This window comes from Muscardinus avellanarius (assembly GCF_963383645.1).
Source record: "Muscardinus avellanarius genome assembly, chromosome: 12".
Classification (NCBI taxonomy): Eukaryota; Metazoa; Chordata; class Mammalia; order Rodentia; family Gliridae; genus Muscardinus; species Muscardinus avellanarius.
Window position 1 is genome coordinate 56,154,795 of NC_137798.1, and position 18,003 is coordinate 56,172,797.

At 43.4% G+C, this 18,003-nt stretch overlaps 1 protein-coding gene across 5 annotated transcripts in view; it reads right to left on the reverse strand.

Moving 5' to 3' along the window:
* NIN (ninein) overlaps positions 1 to 18,003 on the reverse strand; it is a gene marked incomplete at both ends in the record, with an annotated part of 106,246 nt that overhangs the window by 40,993 nt on the left and 47,250 nt on the right. For 4 of the 5 annotated variants that reach the window (XM_080708090.1, XM_080708089.1, XM_080708092.1 and 1 more), the window contains 11 exons: positions 579 to 648; positions 764 to 889; positions 2,350 to 4,482; positions 5,378 to 5,883; positions 7,617 to 7,738; positions 10,199 to 10,337; positions 13,324 to 13,413; positions 13,796 to 13,906; positions 16,643 to 16,817; positions 17,085 to 17,225; positions 17,552 to 17,688. In XM_080708090.1, coding sequence (XP_080564216.1) covers positions 579 to 648; positions 764 to 889; positions 2,350 to 4,482; positions 5,378 to 5,883; positions 7,617 to 7,738; positions 10,199 to 10,337; positions 13,324 to 13,413; positions 13,796 to 13,906; positions 16,643 to 16,817; positions 17,085 to 17,225; positions 17,552 to 17,688 — 3,750 coding nt within the window. The remainder of the gene's footprint in view (positions 1 to 578; positions 649 to 763; positions 890 to 2,349; positions 4,483 to 5,377; positions 5,884 to 7,616; positions 7,739 to 10,198; positions 10,338 to 13,323; positions 13,414 to 13,795; positions 13,907 to 16,642; positions 16,818 to 17,084; positions 17,226 to 17,551; positions 17,689 to 18,003) is intronic. The other variant, XM_080708093.1, reaches the window with a different exon arrangement.

The window sequence follows — 18,003 nt, forward strand, 5'->3', positions numbered from 1 at the left end:
TTTTACTCATATGGTGAGAAAAAAGGAAGGAGATAACATTAACTGAAACTGCACAAGGGCCAGGGCCAGCATTCAGGGATATGTTTTAGAGGTATCACCTCCCTGCTCCTACTGGTTATAAAACTTGCATTAAGCCCTTAGTAGGATCTAGAAATAATATATGTATTATTATTATAATTTTTTGTTGTTGGTACTGGAGATGGAACCCTTCTACCTCCGGGCTACACTCCCAGACCTATTTTTTATATTTTATTTGGAAACAGGGTCTCTTAAGCCAGTGAGGCTGGCTTCGAACCTGCGCGATCCTCCTGTCTCCGCCTCCCAAGCCCGGGGATTACAAGCATGTGTCACCGGGCCTGGATATATATATTATTTTTTTGAAAAAAAAAAAATAAAGCAGGAATCTAGTTTAGAGTTAGTAAGGTGAGTTTCCATTTTCAAACTCAGAATTTACAACCTTACCATAGCAATATGTTATTCTAGTAACAGATTTACTTACTCTGTACATTTATAATGTTCAAATAAAAAAATGAGAACAGTTGAAAATCGAAAAACACTGGGAAATACTGTTTCCTTACCTGTTTCTTTAAATTTTCAACCATCTTCTGAACTTCAGCTTTTTCCTGTTTTACAGTTTCTATTTTTTGCCTAACGGAAAAAAATGGAAATGTAATTTAGGAGTTGGGCTTTAAAAATTAAAGTTAAATACTTCTCTTAGTCACTGTAGAATATCTTAAGAAAATGTAAGTATACTATGTCTTACCACAGTTCTTCCTGAGATCCATTTAATTTCCCTAATTTCAGGCTAGAAACACTATCTTCTTCATTTAAAGTAGTAATTTCACTTCTTAAAATAGAATTTTCCTCTTGAAGTTTTTCAGATTCATATCTGAAGTATAAAGATTTTAAAAAAAGTTAGAACAAGGCAGTCATCTGGCATCTTTGGAAATATTTTCTAGTAACTTCCAATAAAGTATTTCATGCCAGTTAAAAAGAGAAGTCTAAATTAGTATAGTCTCTTAGTACTTGGAAATCAAGTTCTGACATACTGATTCACTTCTTTGGGGAAGTAAGAATTTCACTAAAAGATGTTAGGGAAATGTGGCTAAAAAAACCTTGAGCACGAGATGGGCACTGAGACTCACGCCAACTTTGGTTGTTGATTTTCTCAATGACAGGCATATTGCTTTGAGCAAATGACTTCATTTGTCTCTGTCTCAAGGCCTCCCCCCTCCACATAAATATAGCTGAATTATCAAGTTATATGAGCTTTAGTTTTCCCGTGTAGTTTTAGGTCCCTCGGGACCACTGAAAAAAATGTACTACATAAATCAAAGGGCCACACTAAAATATGTACACTGTGTACTTTGTGATTTTACACATGCTATTCTGATGTTTTGAACTAAAAAGAGTCCGAGGAAGAGAAAAAACTACACTCAGAATTAAATGATCTTGTTTTATACCATTAAGATATTTCCAACATAATGTAATAGCTTACAAGTTTTATTTTTTTTTTTTTGTCTGTTTGTTTTGTGGTATTGGAGATTGAACCAGGGCATTCTACTTCTGAGCTATACCCCCAGCCCTTTTTATTTTTTACTTTGAAACAGGGTCTCACTAAGTTGCAGAGTGCTTCACCAAATTGCTGAGGCTGGCCGCAAATCTGCAATCCTCCTGTCTCAGCCTCCCAAGTACTAGGATTACAAGCATATGCCACCATGCCTAGGTACAAATTTTCTTAAAAAAATTGCTAGAAGACTAACGCAACCGTATTTCATAATAAGGGGAAAATGGTTTAAATTTGTTTTGCCTTTGTCTTTATTATTCAAGAATTTAAATTTCTATTGTTTATAATGGATATTGGCATGCACTTGAAGTGATATAAGTAAAAAACTAGAAGCCACATTTTCTTCTATATTAGTACTGGAAGAGAGTTCTTATCTACCAAATAAGTTAATAATACACAAAAGGCATTCACTCTCATGTTTCATAAAAATTAGGAAAGTAACTAATATTGAACAAAATAGTAGCTATCCATCCATCCAAATACTGTGGATGCTAGAAGAGTTAAAAATATACACTGAAGATGCAGTGGTTACGAAGCAAACACTCGCCATTATGAACCTGCACACTCCATACGAAAAGCATTTATTTGCTACGAGGAAGGAAATGCCTGAGGCAAGGTTATTCTACTTGTTAATAGGACACGGAAGCAAAAGGAAGTCTAGGTTATTTGTTCTCTTCTTGAAGACTAACCGGTTAGTTTCTCTAGGCACGGCAAGCAGTGGAAGTTAGGTTTGACCAGGCGCTCTGCGGGATTCTGTGAAGTCTACAATGTACATACATTACCTCAGAAGTTCAACCTTCTGCTGCATCTCACTGCACATGATTTGCAGGTCCTGCATCATTGCCTTCAGCTCCTCCTCCTTCTCTCCTTGACAGGGTGCATCTTTTTGCTTAAGTAAAGTAGTGACTCGCTCTCTCAACTTTCTGGTCAGCTCCTGTAGCTTTTGCTTCTCCAGTTCTAACTCTGCTATGGTAGCCTGACGCTGACAACGTTCACTTTGAAGGCCTAGGAGAACGGTGTTTTCCTCCAGGATAACGTGATTGTGTCCTTTGGGCTTTTCTTGATGTGTCCGAATTGTTTCATGGAACCAGGTGATTTCCTGTGCTTTTACGTTTTCTAGGAGCTGTGTGCTTTCCCGCTCACGGCCCTCATTGGCTTGGTGGCATTCTTCTATAATATGACATGCACGCAGAACCTTGGGCGCGCTCTCTTCCAGCGTTTGTTTGAGCTCAAGCACCTGCTGGTCAAGCTCAACCTCCAGGCTGTTGACAGGGGCTTCCCACAAGGAGAAGGAGTCACGCTGCAGAACTGTTCTTTCTTGGAGCTTTGCAATCTTCCCTTGAAGCCTCAAAACCAGAACATTCAGCTCCTCATTTTCTGCCTTGACCTCATCATAATTCTTTTCCAGGCTCTGGAACGTTTTGGTCACTCCCTCCACTTTCTTCAGCTCATCCTGCAGCCTGAAAACTTCTGCGGTAAGCTCTTTGTTGTTTTCCAGGGCCTGGTCGTAGTGTGCCTCCATCACTCGCAGCTCTTCCTGAAGGCAGTCATTTTCCCGGCTAGCATCTTCATAGAGCAGCTTGTACTTGGGAGGAGCCTCGGGGATTCTCTCAAGCATCTTCAGTTTCTTTTTTAGCATCGAAACATCAAGAAGTAGGTCTTGTTTCTTTTCAGAAGCTCGGTCACAATCTGCCCGTAAAATCACCAGTTGTTCCCGAAGCTGACTAATCTGATTCTTTAGGTCCCAGGATTCCGTCTTGGTCTCCTCACTGTTTTCCAGCTCAGAAAAACTCTCTATGGAAGTTTCAGACTCCTCAATTTTGACTTCCTGTCTCTGAATAGAGCTTGCCCCCGAACTCCCCAGGTTCTCTTGCAGGGCACTCGGGATGCGCTGCACGGATACATCCTCTGCTTGCTTCCTTCGGTTATACGATGAAAATGGCTCTGTCTGTTCTTCAGAATTTCCCAAAAACTCGGTAGTTGGCTCCTCCGAACAAGATGACACCATTGGCTCCGGCTCTAATTTCTGTAGCCTCTGTTGTAGCCTGGCAATCTCAGTGGCCATCCTCACATTCTCCTTCACCGCGCGCTCATGAGCTCTTTGCAAGCTCATGAGGACATCTCCATTTTCTTCCAAAAGCTGCTCCCCTTGCTGAAGCAGGGACACGGCTCCGTCTCCTTCTGCCTCCTCCCCTCCCGGCGCCGGGCAGCCACCCTGAGGCCTGAAGAGTGGAGTCACAGCCTGTTGCATGACCTTTATTTGGTTCTGAAGCCTAGCGATTTCCATGCTCATCTCGGCCTTCTCTCGTTCTGCTTTGTCGAAGGTCACTCTGTGGACGCTCTCCATGGCCAGAAGCTTGGCCAGCATCTGCTGCCTCTCCCGGTCCCATTCTGCTTGCAGCCTCTCAAGCCGCTGGCTGGCCAGCTGCTCGGAGGCCCCGGCCCGGCACAGGACCTGTTCTCGGTCCCTCAGCTCTCTCTCGTGACTGCTCTTCAGCTCGAGTATCTGGTTGGACAGCAGGCTTTGCTGGCTTTCAGACACCTTCTGCAGGTCTTCCAGGTCTTGGAGCAGCTGCTGCCTCTCCATGACCATGCTGTTCAGATGCTCCTTGTACGTCTTCTCCAGTACCTCCCTCTCCTGGGTCAGGACCAGAGAGGTTGCTTTCTCCCTCTGAAGAGCCTCCTTCAGCAGCTCCTGGGCTTCTGTGCGCTCCTGGGTGAGCTCATCCTTCTCAAACTCCCACTGGGATTTCTCCTCCAGTTGCTGTTCCCGGAGGTCCCGCAGCTCCTGGCGGTGGCACCCCTCCAGGCTTTGCAGAGCGCTTTCACATCGCTCAGTGACTTCCTGACGGTCAGCCTGAAACTGGGCTTCTATCTGAGAAGTTCTTCTATTACACTCTTTTTCCATTTTTTCCCTAAACGTGGTCAACACACAGCATTACTCAAACTGCCACCCGCTCCAGAAGCAAACACAACATGTTTTCCCATGCATCGAGGAGGCTGCCAAGCAAACAACTGAAATACCTCTCGAGGCGGTCTTAAATTATTCCTATATGACTTGTGTGTATTGGGACGGAATCTCATTTCTGAGAACTAAGGCTGGCAGCCATGATTAAGTAGGAAGACTCACCTGTCTCTGAAGTTTTGGGGAGATTTATGAAAGCAAATTCTCTGGCATATTCCTAGAGGCACTCAAGGATTTTAAACCAAAGTCTTAAACTGGTATTTCACATTAAGTGATCAAAGGCATACTAGTCTAATCCCTAACCCGGGAAATAGATACTATTCCTTCATTTTAATTAAACATGCACTGCAGGCTATTAGTCACATAAGTCACACATCTTAACAAATTCATTCTGCTTTTGTTTCTTACTTAATAAGGTAGTGTCACATTAATCAGGCCATAGCACCAAAGCCCTCACATGTACCAGGGAATTCACACGAGGAAGGTGAGCACAAAGTGCCATTTTGTAACTCTGGGAGGAAATGCATCTTTGCTCAGAATCGGCTTATAAATAGCTTTTCTCAGAAAGCAGCAGGATTGAACTAGGGAGGAGCCGTATTTGGAATCATCTGTCCCAATCTGGAGCCTTAGGAGGTATATTAAGTCCTAATACCAGGAATAGTTTCCTTTTTTAAAAAAACAAACAGTTCTAATAATCCCAAGGTAGACGCATGTGTAAACAAGGGCCAAATCGGTGGGAAGTTTTAAGAAGAATCTACTCAAGCAGGGGCTACTCTGCCCTGTGGTTTTCCCAGGGCTTCTTAACTGGCTGGACGTTGTCCAGGAGGTGTCCCCAGCTCCCTTACCTTCCCTCTTGAAGCTCCCTTTGGTGCTTTTCCAAGAGCTCTTTCCTCAGCTCCTCTTTCTCAAGAGCATGCTTCTCCACCAGGCTCTTCAGCTGCTCCTGGTGAGCCTGCTCTAGGTCCTGGGCCAAGCCCCTCACCCTCTCTTCCGTCCAGGCACTACTCTGAGCCAGTCGTTCCGTCTCCAGGCTAACGCCTTCCTGCACCTGCTCCAGCCTGGCCTGGAGCTCCAGCTCGTGCTCCTGCCTCAGCTCCTCCCGCAGGCGAGTCCTCTCCTCATCCCATGCCGTCTGCAGCTGCTGCATCTCCTCCTCATGCCTGCAGCAGGTCTCATGGTGCGCCTCCTTCAGCGCCACCACCTGCCCCTGGAGTCCGGCAATGTCACCCTGAAGGTCACTTATTTGCTCTTCCAAGGTGTGCATTCCCTGCTCGTACTTCTGCTTTATGGTCTCCTGCTCCTTTTCACCGGTGACCCTGGTCTCGTCCAGTTGCTTTTCATAATGGCGCACCTGAAGTCAGACAGGAAAACCACCACTCAACGCCGTGGAAAGGGGGGTGGTAAGGGTGACAGTACTTCTGTCCTACAGGAAATTCCCTAGTTTTCTCACCTTGTTTGAAAAAAATTTAATTCAGAAAATCACTTTAAGTAAGATATTTAAGTCTGGGTTTTTTTTTTTTTTTTTTTTTTTTTTTGGTGGTACTGGGGTTCCTGGAAACCCTTCTACCTCCAGGCTACACTCCCAGACCTATTTTGTATTTTTTTTAAATTTGGAAACAGGGTCTCTTAAGCCAGCGCGGCTGGCTTCGAACCTGCGCGATCCTCCTGTCTCCGCCTCCCAAGCGCAGGGATTACAAGCGTGCGCCACCACGCCCGGTCAATGGTTTGCTTTTTTAAAAACGTTGTTGAGTTAGGCATGGTGGCGCACGCTTGTAATTCCCGTGCTTGGGAGGCTGAGACAGGAGGATAGCGCAGGTTCGAAGCTAGCTGCCCTGGCTTAAGAGACCCTGCTTGCAAATAAAAATATAAAAAATAGGTGTCGGAGTGTAGCCCGGAGTTAGAAGGGTTTCCAGGAACCCCAGTACCACAAAAAAAAAAAAAAAAAAAAACCCAAAACAAAAACGTTGTTGACCTTTACTAGTTTCTGACTGCCATTAGGAACTGAGCAGACTCGCACACACAGATACCCTGTCTTCCCATATGCCCTTTCTGATTGTAAAATTAGGGTCTTGACATATTTAATTAAATTCAAATGTTTGTTGAACTCTGAAGTACTCTGTGGGCCTCAAGGGGACACAAAAATGGGTAAGACATAGTCCCTGCCATCAAGGAGAAACCAGCCTAGACACGGAGATGACAGGTTTACAAGGCAGAACAGAAAATGTAAAAGTGTAGAAAAGGGCATTACAGTGCAACTCAGTGGGTCATAGGAGAAAATCACAGTTGGCTGGAAAATTCAGGGATGTCTTCCCGCAAGGGCAGCATCTGAAGCAAACTCTTAAGTACATGTAGGCTTTGAAGAGGCAGAAAGAAGTAACAATAGCATAATATGTCATAGCATGAACAAAAGAGGACAGAGTTTGACAGAGAACAGCGAATACCCGTCTGGCTGGAGGACAAGCTAACTCGAGGAATGGTCAAAGAAGTCTTGGAATGTAAGTGGGAGCCACATGATGACGTGCACGGAGGCCAAGGGTCACAACTTGTACCTGCTTTAGTAGGGAATGATACTACTACACCAGAGGGCTTTTTAAATTAAGATGTTTAAGCTGGGCGTGGTGGCACATGCTTGTAATCCCCGCGCTTGGGAGGCTGAGACAGGAGGATCTCGCAGGTTCAAAGCCAGCCTCGGCTGGCTTAAGGAGACCCTGTTTCCAAATAAAATATAAAATAGGTCTGGGAGTGTAGCCTGGAGGTAGAAGGCCCCTGGGTTCCATCCCCAGTACCCCCCCCCCCCAAAAATTAAGATGTTTAAGATCTTTTTAAGTTACAAATGACAATGGTCTCTGAGCTCCAGGCTCCATGCTTACAGGGCTGAGTTTATTGCATGTTGGAGACACTCTTCTCCAGAGGAAAAGCCCCTGCCCTCAGCCTGAGAAAGAAGACTCCTAGTAGCCACCAGACACACGAAGAAATGCATAGAAAGTGCTGCTCTATGAGAAAAAAAGAACTGGAGTTGCCCCACATGCAAATGGTTGCCCAAGATCAATGACACAGGGCTCAGGATTGGTAGGAGGAACTTACGGTGTCTTCAAGCTCCAGTTTTAGGCGACACAGGTCCCTGTGATGTTGCTCTTTCAACTGTTCAATGGCCAGTTCAGCCTCGATGCTCATATTCAATGGATTACATTCTTCAGACCCAAGCCCTAAAAAACACGGGACCACTGAGCTTTCAATAACACACTCTAGCATCTGAGGCGGAGTCTCCACGTCAACTCCACGTCAAGACTAACTTTCAGTCTGAATTGCCCCAGATGTGAGCTACTAGAAAACAACAGAAGTTTCTCCCCCCAAAACATTAGGATAATCAAGGTGGGGGGGAAGCAAAGATTCTTTTGTGTATAAGAAAAACCTTAGTATAATAGCATGTACAGTTCTAAACTATAGTGGAATTCATCTGTGTGTGTCGGGGGGGGCACTGGGGTTTGAACCCAGAGGCATTCTATCTCTCAGCTACAGCGACTCTCTGATTTTATTTCTTATTTTCAAACAGGGTCTCACTAAGTTGCAGAGGTCTTTGCTAAGTTGCTAAGGCTGGCTTTGACCCTGCAATCCTCCTGCCTCGGTCTCCCAAGTACTGGGATTACAAACGTGTGCTACCATGTCCATCAGAATCCATCTTTTTAGATAGGAGGAATGGATAGGTGTGGGAACTCTTAAAGGTGACCTCTTCTTATGAAAATGCTATATGGTGAGGGACTAGCATGAGGTAGTTTAGTTAAACCAACCAGCCCCCTCTCCATCCCATGACTACTGAGTGGTAAATAGCAGGACAATTAGCAGGAGAATGAGTGGCCAGTGCGTTTGCTGCTATGCTTTCAGGAGTTGACTTTATGGGTCAAGACGTCAAACCAATCACTTAACATTACAGAAAACTAGGTACTGCCAGATAAGTTTCCTGGTGTATTCCCATCTTAAGTTATTACTTAAAATATAAGACAAGGTTAGGAACCAGGATATAGGCAGTTTTGGGGGAAATTTACCATTCATAGGAGTTGGCCTCTGTAACTGCCATGACGATGACTAAGAAGGAAATTGAAAATATGAAGCATAAATTGAGGGCTGGGCTAGTATAAAAACAAAAACATAAGAGCTGGGCACGGTGGCACAAGCCTGTAATCCCAGCACTTGGGAGGTTAACACGGGAGGAAGGCAAGTTAGATTCCAGCCTCGGTACTTAGTGAGACTCTCAGTAACTTAGACCCTGTTTCAAAATAAAAACTAAAAAGGGCTAGGGTAATTGGAGGTAGAATGCCCCTGGGTTCAATCCCCAGTACCAAACCAAACCAAAAAGTATGTCTACTATTATGTAGAAATCCCTTAAGGTGGGGAAACTCAAAATAGTTTTTTCATGTGGGGATACCTAGATGGAAGAAAGGGACTCCACTTGAGCACAGGTCTATATAGGATTGACGACCTTGCTTTGGGCTTTCTGCCTACGGCACGTCCTCAACTGAGAAGTAATGTGCAGATGTAAACTACCCCAAGATGCTGCACCTCCGTGTAGCCATGAAGAATACACCTGACAGTTGTTTGGAAAAGCTGCTAAGATGTACCATATAGACACATGACCTCCACCCCTGAGTACTGTACATGAGCTAAGACTCAGAGGAAAGGAAAAGAGTTTTTGTTTTTGCACTAGGGGTTGAATCTAGGGATATTCTATCTCTGAGCTACATCCCCAGCTCTATTTTCTTATTTTTTATTTTGAGAAAGGATCTCACCAAGTTTCTGAGGGTCTTGCTAAGTAGCTGAGGATGGCCTCAAACCTGCAATCCTTCTTTCTCAGCCTCCCAAGTACTGGGATTAAAGGCATGCACTACCACGCCAGACTTGGAGAAAAGGTCTTAAGGTTCCGTACACTCCCCTCCCGGGTCCTCAGTGGATTCTACAGTAAGTAGCGGAGGGGGTAAATGGACCATTTTGTAAGAACCGTATTCTTGCCCAAGTGGCAATAGGGAAAGCTGTAACAGAAGTGAGTGTGAGCCCTTCTCAAACTCAAACTCAGCACACCTGAGGAAAAAGGCAGGCTAGCCGGATTGAGAAAGAGCTGGAGTACAAGCAGGGGAGTTTCCAAAGAACCTCAACACTCAAAAATTTCCTCAAAGGCAACCAACCCTTACTTATCTTATTTGCTGTTTTGCAGAGGCAATACAGACATTTAGCCTAGCCAGCATAAGAAAGCCATGGACTCTGTGGCCTGTGGCCGGCGCTCTCTCCCCCAAAACCATCTTCATACCAGCTGGGCACTCTCACAGAAAGGATTCAGCAACAGCCTGAGTCTGAATTCTTGAACTCTGAAAGCCTGGATTCTTAGATTTGCAGCCAGTTTGTTTGTTTTAAACAAAGCAGATACCCTTGTGGTTTGATTTCTTTTTCATTCCCTCTGTCTAAACATATCAAAATCAGATGAACAAACCGCCATAAAGACTTCAAGGACAAATGGAAAAACCAGACCGCAAGTGACACAGCTCAGGCAGCGAGAACTGACAATGTCTTTTTTTTCTTTAGGTTGCTGGAGTTTTGCACTTTTACATTCAGCCATAGTTCTAAAGTCAAAGATCACATGCAGAGACTCTGAAAAGATGATGCCTGAGTGTGTTTACCCTGGCCAGGCTCAAGGCCTCCGCTGGTGGCCTCCAGTTCTTCTGAGAGCGAGTTCTTCCAGGGAAGCCGGAACGCCTTGCCTTGTGCACGGTATTCTTCCAGCTCCGACTGAAGTTCATCTACCTGGTCTTGTAATACCTGGGTTTAAAAACCAACACAGGACTCAGATGTAACACCAAGAGCACAGGCGACAACAACCAGTAGTAGGTCCACTGGACGTCATCACTAGAAAAGATTTTATGCTTCATGACGCCATCAAGGATGTAAAAAGACAACCCTAGACCAGGTGCGGTAGTGCACGCCTATAATCCTAGCTGCTCAGAAGGCGAAGGCAGGAGGATCATAAGTTTGAGGCCAGCCTGGCAACTTAGCAAGATTTAAAAATTTAAAATTTAAAAAATGGGGGCTGAGGGTATAGTTCAGTGGTAAAGTGCCTTTGGGTTCAATTCCCAGTATGAAAATAAAGAACTCAGGAGAAATATTTGTTGATTATATAGGTGATAAAGACTTGTAACTAGAAATATAACAATGATTACATTTCAATAAAAGACAAGGAACTCAAGAAATGGATAAAGGATATGAGATCCTTTAAGATATCTTAGGGAAATGCAAATCAAAACTATACTGACAGACAAGCGTGGTGGCACATGCTTGTAATCCCAGTACTTGGGAGGCTGAGACAGGAGGACTGCAATTTTGTTCATGGCTGGCCTCAGCTACTTAGTGAGGGCTTCAGATACTTAGTGAGGCCCTCTGTAACTTAGTGAGACCCTGTTTAAAAATACATTTTAAAAGGTAGGGCTGAGGATGTAGCTTTGAGGTAGAATGCCCCTGGGTTCAGCCTCCAGTTCATATGTGGAAGCTAGAGATAGAGGATAAGAAGAGAGATCTCAGATAAAGGAGTAGAGACTCCAATGGAGTGATGAAAGGGGCTTAGGGAAGGAGGTAGGATAAAAGTGACGGTTTAAGTAATTCTATGACTGGTGTGAAATTATCAATACCAATCTCAATGACATGTACAGGAAACCAGAGAGAGTGGCGGGGATCCGGAGAGAAACATACCACGTGTGCATGTATATTCCTATCACTTTATAACTCAGTAGATGTATAATTACAGTGTACCAATAAAAGCATAAAGATATTTCTTTAAAGATATTTAAACAATCAATAAGTATACAAACAAAATTCCAGAATATCATTAGTCATCAGAGAAATACAAATAAAAACTATGATAAGATGCCACTCCATACCCATTAGGAGAGCTAGAACTAAAAGACATAAAATTGTTAATAAAGCTATAGAGAGATTGGAACGCTCATACTGGTAAGAATATTAACACAGTGCAACAACTTTGGAGGATGTTAGATAGCTCCTCAAAAGATTAAACACAGAGTTACACATGACTCAGCATTTCCACTCCGAGGTACACAACAAAGAGAAATAAAATCTATGTCTATACAAAATGTGCTCATAAATATTCATAATAGCATTATCCTTAACGGTCCTCAAAATCTCCAACATCTGTTAACTTAACTGATGAATGGCTAAATAAAATGGTATATCTCTAAAAATGGATGATTACTCATCCATTAAAAGGAATGAGGTGCTGATACATGCAGCAGCATAGATGGACCTATTAACATTCACTTAACATTAAGTGAAGGAAGCCAGTCACAAAGACCCCACTGATTTGCAAAGTTGAGACTAGACAAGTCTACTGAGAGTAGAAAAGTAACTGCCTATGAAAGGGCTGTGACTAAGTAGAGCAGGGGTTTCTTTTGGGGATGGTGGAAACATTCTAAAATTGATGTGGTCACACACAGTTGTGTGACTACCATAAAAGACTTGAGGAAGAAGAAACTATAGATGAGCAAATAAGGTGACCTGAGGGTGATGGGGGATTCCCTAATGCATATGATATACATTCACAAACATATCAATCACTGAGCCAAACATGAGAAGGGGGGCAATGGGGTGGGAACTGGGGAAAGGGCTAAACGAGTGATGTGTGCATGTGTGCCTCTGCCATCTTGTCCTCTATTAGATGTATGGCTACAGTACACCAATAAAATTAAAAGACAGTGAGTTGTACACTTTAAATGGGTGATATGTATGGTATATAAAATTGTTCAAGAAAAGAAATGGGTGGCTTGGAGGAATGTTTGGGAGCAGTGCTGACAGGCTTACGTGTGAATTTATCACCTTTAAAGACATTTAAAGAAAGCATGGTATTTGATAAGAACAAGCAGTAGAAATGTTTCCTTTCTTTTCTCCAATGTGCATATACATGTGTTTCTTGGGAATGCAGGCTGGAAGTTCCTCCACTTCTGCACAAGTACACTTTTTATATTTAAAGCTGTTAGAACCCAGTTATACTTACCTAGTTGAAATAAACAAGTATTTCTGGTTTAAGGAAAAAAAAATACCCACGTCCTAAAAGTAGGGGAGGTAATATAAGAGCACAAAGAGAGATTCCTTTATAGTAATGCTTGTATCTTTCTTGGTAGGCATTAGGAATGGTTTGCTAGTGAAAGACTTGACGGGTTTCTGCTTCATTTGCATTTTGTGAAGAAAAAAATTTCATAAAAGGAAAAAAAGAACTTGCTACAGGACAAAATTATGTTAGTCTGCAATGATCAATCAGGAAAAGCTAACTTTGGAATAAGTATATCAACATGACCACAGATTCCTCCACACAGTAAAACACACACACACACACACACACATACACACACACACACACACACACACACACGCTAACAAAAAACCTTACATTTTATTCTGAGTACTAGTACTTTTTGACTGAGATAAAGCAGACTTACCTAAATGCAGTTTGCATTTTCCCTTACAGTCAGGATACTGAATAATAATATAAATAGCTAATTCCATGTAAGCACTTGCTGTGTCCCTGGCTCTGTTTTAAGCACTTACACACACTCACTCCTTGAATCCTCACTGCAACCCTGTGTGTGGGTAGCTACTCTTATTTTTGCCATCTTATAGACGAGGAGTTGAGGCGCCCACAGATGGTGTGACTTACTCCTCGTCACACAGCCAGGAGATGGGGAAGCTGGGATTTGAACCTGTGACCTCCTGCACCTACTTGTTCTCTTCAGCCACTCACCCTGCACTGCTGCTCATACTCGTTTCTCATCTGTGTCAGCCTCTCTTCTTGTAGAAAGAATTCAGCACTGCTGGGATCGAGGTCACCAAACTAGAAGGGGAAAGGGCAAAGCTGTCATTTTTTCCAAGTGTTCTTCTTTGACCTGCCACATACCAAAGGCCCCAGCAGTTCCTGGTGTCACCAGGGCTCCTGAGTATGAAAAGAATGTGGTATTTAAGCAGAAACCAACCAGAGGATGGAGGACATGCGGGAACAATGTGTTCAGCTCAGGCAGGGATCATGTCCCCGAGCCTGCGATGCTCCTTACCCTCAAAACCACCCTATGACATCATAACCCTGAGAAATTATACTTCCTCCAGGCACCCAAATAATTCCCTAATAAAAAAATGTTCCTGGCATTGCTCCTGTTCTTTTGAAATCAAAGAAGACACATTCGGCAGCCTATCAGGAAATCAGACTTTGAAAGATTTACCTTTTCTGCTAACACATTTTCCAGATTTCGCTGAAGTTTATTTGTCAGATTCTCGTACTCTGCCAACTTCTCTGCATTTTCCAAAAGCTCATTTTCCAGGCGACTGTTTTCCTGAAGGAATTTGGGAAAATTAAATGTGGCGCAGATTAAGAAATAAGCAAACTGGTGTATCGTTTTATATGAAACATAAGTCAGAGCTCTGGATTAAGAATATTTGCCCATCTTGAAAGCTATAGTATACTGGAAACAAAAGTAAATATAAAATGTTGATATCTAGCTTGAAACCCAAATGTCTACCCTTTTAAAAAAATTCTATAAAATACTGTGCTGTCCAATATTTTAGCAACTAGCAGCCACATGTGGATATCCACCATTTGAAATATGTCTAGAACAGACTGAGACATACTCTAAGTGTAAAATACACACTAGATTTTGCAGAGTACAAATATATAAAATAGCTCAGTAATAATTTTTTTTTTTTTGTACTGGAGATCGAACCCAAAAGCATTCAACCTCTAAGCTATACCACCAGCCTATTTTTTGTTTTAAAACAAGAGTTTCAAGCCAGGGATGGTGGCATACGCTTGAAATCCCAGCATTCAGAAGGCTGAGACAGGAGGATCACGGTTCGCAGACAGCCTCAGCTATTTAGTGAGTCCCTTTGAATCTCAGTGAGACCCTGCTTCAAAATAAATAAAAAATAAGGCTGGGGATATAGCTCGGAGGTAGAATATCCCTGGGTTCTATCCCCAGTACCACAAAAACCAAACAAACAAAAATACCCCCAAAAAAACAGTTTTACTAGATTACTGAAAGTCTTGTAAGCTGATGAGGTTGTCCTCGAACCTGCGATCCCTTTGTCTCATTCTCCCAAGTACTGGGATTACAGGTGTGTACCACCACACCTGGCTCTCAGTAATAATTTTGTATACTGATTATATTTAGAAATTATAATGCCTTGAAGATATTAAAAATTACTTGAAATTAACTGCACCTTTTAATATAACTATGCAAATCTCAAATTAAATATGTGGGATTGTAGTATATTTCTACAGGGAAGCACTACAGTGGTTTTAAAAAATATTATTATATATTAATGCATATTAACTGCAAATTAATGAGTTTCACTTGCACTATTGATTATAATAAAATAATACATCAACTAAAACAAAAAGGTTTTCTTTACCTAAAAGGATTTAAGCATATAATACTTCTAGATTTCTTACCCACAATTTTTTTTAAAAAATGAACCATATAGGCATGCCATTTGACATATTTCCTTCTCCAGTGTTAAAGGCTGATTGGAAGGATGTTACTTTTCAAAGTATAGTTTGCCAAAAGAATGCAGAGCCAGTATATTTTTAACATATTCTATTTCACACCCTCACACAGCAATATGGAATAAAAAAAAAAAAGTACTTATAGCATTGAAAAAAATACAGTCAGGCGTGGTGGTACATGCCTATAATCCCAGTACTTGGGAGGGTGAGATAGGAGAATCACAGGTTTGAGGTCAGCCTCAGTAACTTCATAAGACCCTCAGCAACTTAGCAAGACCCTGTTTCAAAATGAAAAATAAAAAGGTAAGCTTCTATAGCTCAGCAGTAGAGAGACCTGGGTTCAATCTCCAGTACCAAAAAATAAGTAAATAAATAAAGCTCTGTCCCTGAGGAACCAAGAGCTAATGCAGGTGCAGTGGGGTGGGGGCCTGGCACTGGGAGTCCCTGGCAGGGGCTGAGGTTGGAAAGGTATGGGGATGGATGCTCTTCAGTGGCCTTGACTGCTAGAGGTTGTTGGCTTTTTAAAAATATACATGTATGTGTACACACACACACACACACACACACACACACAAAGGTACTAGCATGATTACAACTCTGAGAGCATTATGGGAGCAGGAGAAATGGGAGGAAGGACTGTGGGCTATTAGGGACGCATATTAATCATAATCAGCTCAGAAATCACGATGAATTTAGTCTAATCAGAGGCTGAGGAAATGCAGGGAAGGGGATACATCTGAGAGGCATTTTAGAGCATCTCAGCACAATTCAGAGGCTGATGAGTGACGGTGAGTGAGGACGACAGTGAGGACGACGGGGTGTTTCAACTTAGGAACGTACAGAGCACAGCGACGATGCTGATGAGGGAGCAAACGCAGGAGACGAAACTGGCACCGTTAGGGAAAGGAAACTGGCTCTGCTCCTGGTATGTGGAGTTTCATTTCACAACAGCAACGGGAGCAAACATTTCCAAAGTATTTGTGTTCCAGACACCACATCTGTCCCATCCAACAGAACCCCCTATCGGTGCTGAAGGGTGCCCGTCTGTATGTAGGCAGCAGGTATGAGTAACTTGGACAAAAAGTTTTCATGGGGTTCCCAGATCTGAACCACATGACCTGACTCCAGCATTCAGTAGAGAGAAGAACCACTTCCCCCACTGAGGCAGAGGAAAGAGAGCAGGATATAGGAGAGAAAATGCATGTTTGGAGACCAAGAAAAACACACAACCTCTCTGCAGCAGGGAAGGGGACCTGAGACCTGGGTAGGCATGGGCTTGGAAAAGCAGCTACTGGAACAAGGGCGTCAGTCAGGGGACAAAGAGCCCCAAAGACCCAGTGCACCTGCAGGGGTAGGAAGAACAGAACACACGAATTCACACTGCACACTGCCGGCACACCAGAAGTCTGGATACCCCTGCAATCTGGATCCTCGTAGGGTCCCTGCCACAACCACGTCATGACACAGTGGGGCAAACCTGCAGGACTTCCCCCCCTCTCTCAGGGTCAGAGTTTCCCATGTGATGATCCCAGCAGGGACCAAAGCACAGAACCAGTAAGATGAGTACCTTCAAAGAGAGGGCAAGGCGGTCTCGGATGTAGTTCTCCTCTGTCTTTGCCTTTTCGATTTCTTGCTCGAGTTCTACGCGCTGCTTGGCCACCTGTTGCAGGATCTGCTCTCTCTCTTTCCGGAGCTCATTCTTTAAGGCCACTATGCGCTCCTTGTACTCTTCATCCAGTTTCCTGTAATGAGGGAAGATTGACAAATGGCCATCAGATCCCTTGGAAGTCTCTGTATGGAGCTACTGAACGGAAACAAAATCAGAGATGAAAAATACTCTGAGAAAATGCCTAATGTGTCCTGCCTTCCTCCTGACCACACCTGAATCTCTGCAGCCTGGTGTGGCTCGACAGGTGGGCAAGGCCCAACAAAGCACCCCTTGTGCAGCTCCGGTCCTGTTGCCACCAAGGGGCTAGGACCAGAGCCTGCGCTCGCCCAACCCGTCGCACCTGAGGTTGTGCTCATTTCGCCGCTCGATGGCCGCGTGGTGATCGTCCACCTCTGAAGCCATCAGAGACTTGAGCTTCTCAGCTTTGTCCAGGTCTGAGCGCAGCTTCTCTTTTTCTCTGACCACTTGATCAACTCGTTCCCTAGAATCAGAAAAAACCTGAGTTAATGGGAAACTGTTTCTAAGTAACAAGTAGACCCAAAAAAGCTCTCTTTTGGCTTGCTTTAATACAAACACAAAGCCAAGACAACCAACACCCTCCCCAAACAAAGAGGCATTCCATGGTTTCCTACATGCCAATCTGAGCTACACCTCATTTTCCTATGGTTTAAGGGAGATTTGCTCAAGAGATATTGATGAGTAGCCACATTTGCAGAGAGAGTGGAGGAGTGTTTGTTGAAGGTACCCAGCAGACTGTTGGACAAGTAGGCAAGGAAATGGAGCGGGCAGACCTTCTGTTCAACTCACAGCAAATGCCGGATCTCAGCCTTAAAGCTGGCCAGGGCTGCCTGGTGGATGCTGTTCTTGGTGACCAGAAGTTCATTTTCAAGAGCCAGCGTCAATTCTGTCAAGTTGACATTTCCATCAAGGCTGAAATCCAAGGCCTAGAAACCAGAACATGGCATAAATTCAAGATAAACCTTAAATTCTATCTTCTGAAAGCAGAAAATACAAAAGTTATATACAAATTCTGAGAAGTGAATATAGCCTAGAAATTGGGTGGGGTGTGTGTATGTGTGTGTGTGTGTGTGTGTGTGTGACACTAAGGATTGAACCAAGAGCCATACTATTTCTGAGCTATACTCCTAGCCCTTTGTTATTATTATTATTTTTTTGTTTTGAGACAGGATCTCTGAGATCCTGTTGCTGGGGCTAGTTTTGAATCTGTGGTCCTCCTATCTCAACCTCCCAGATACTGA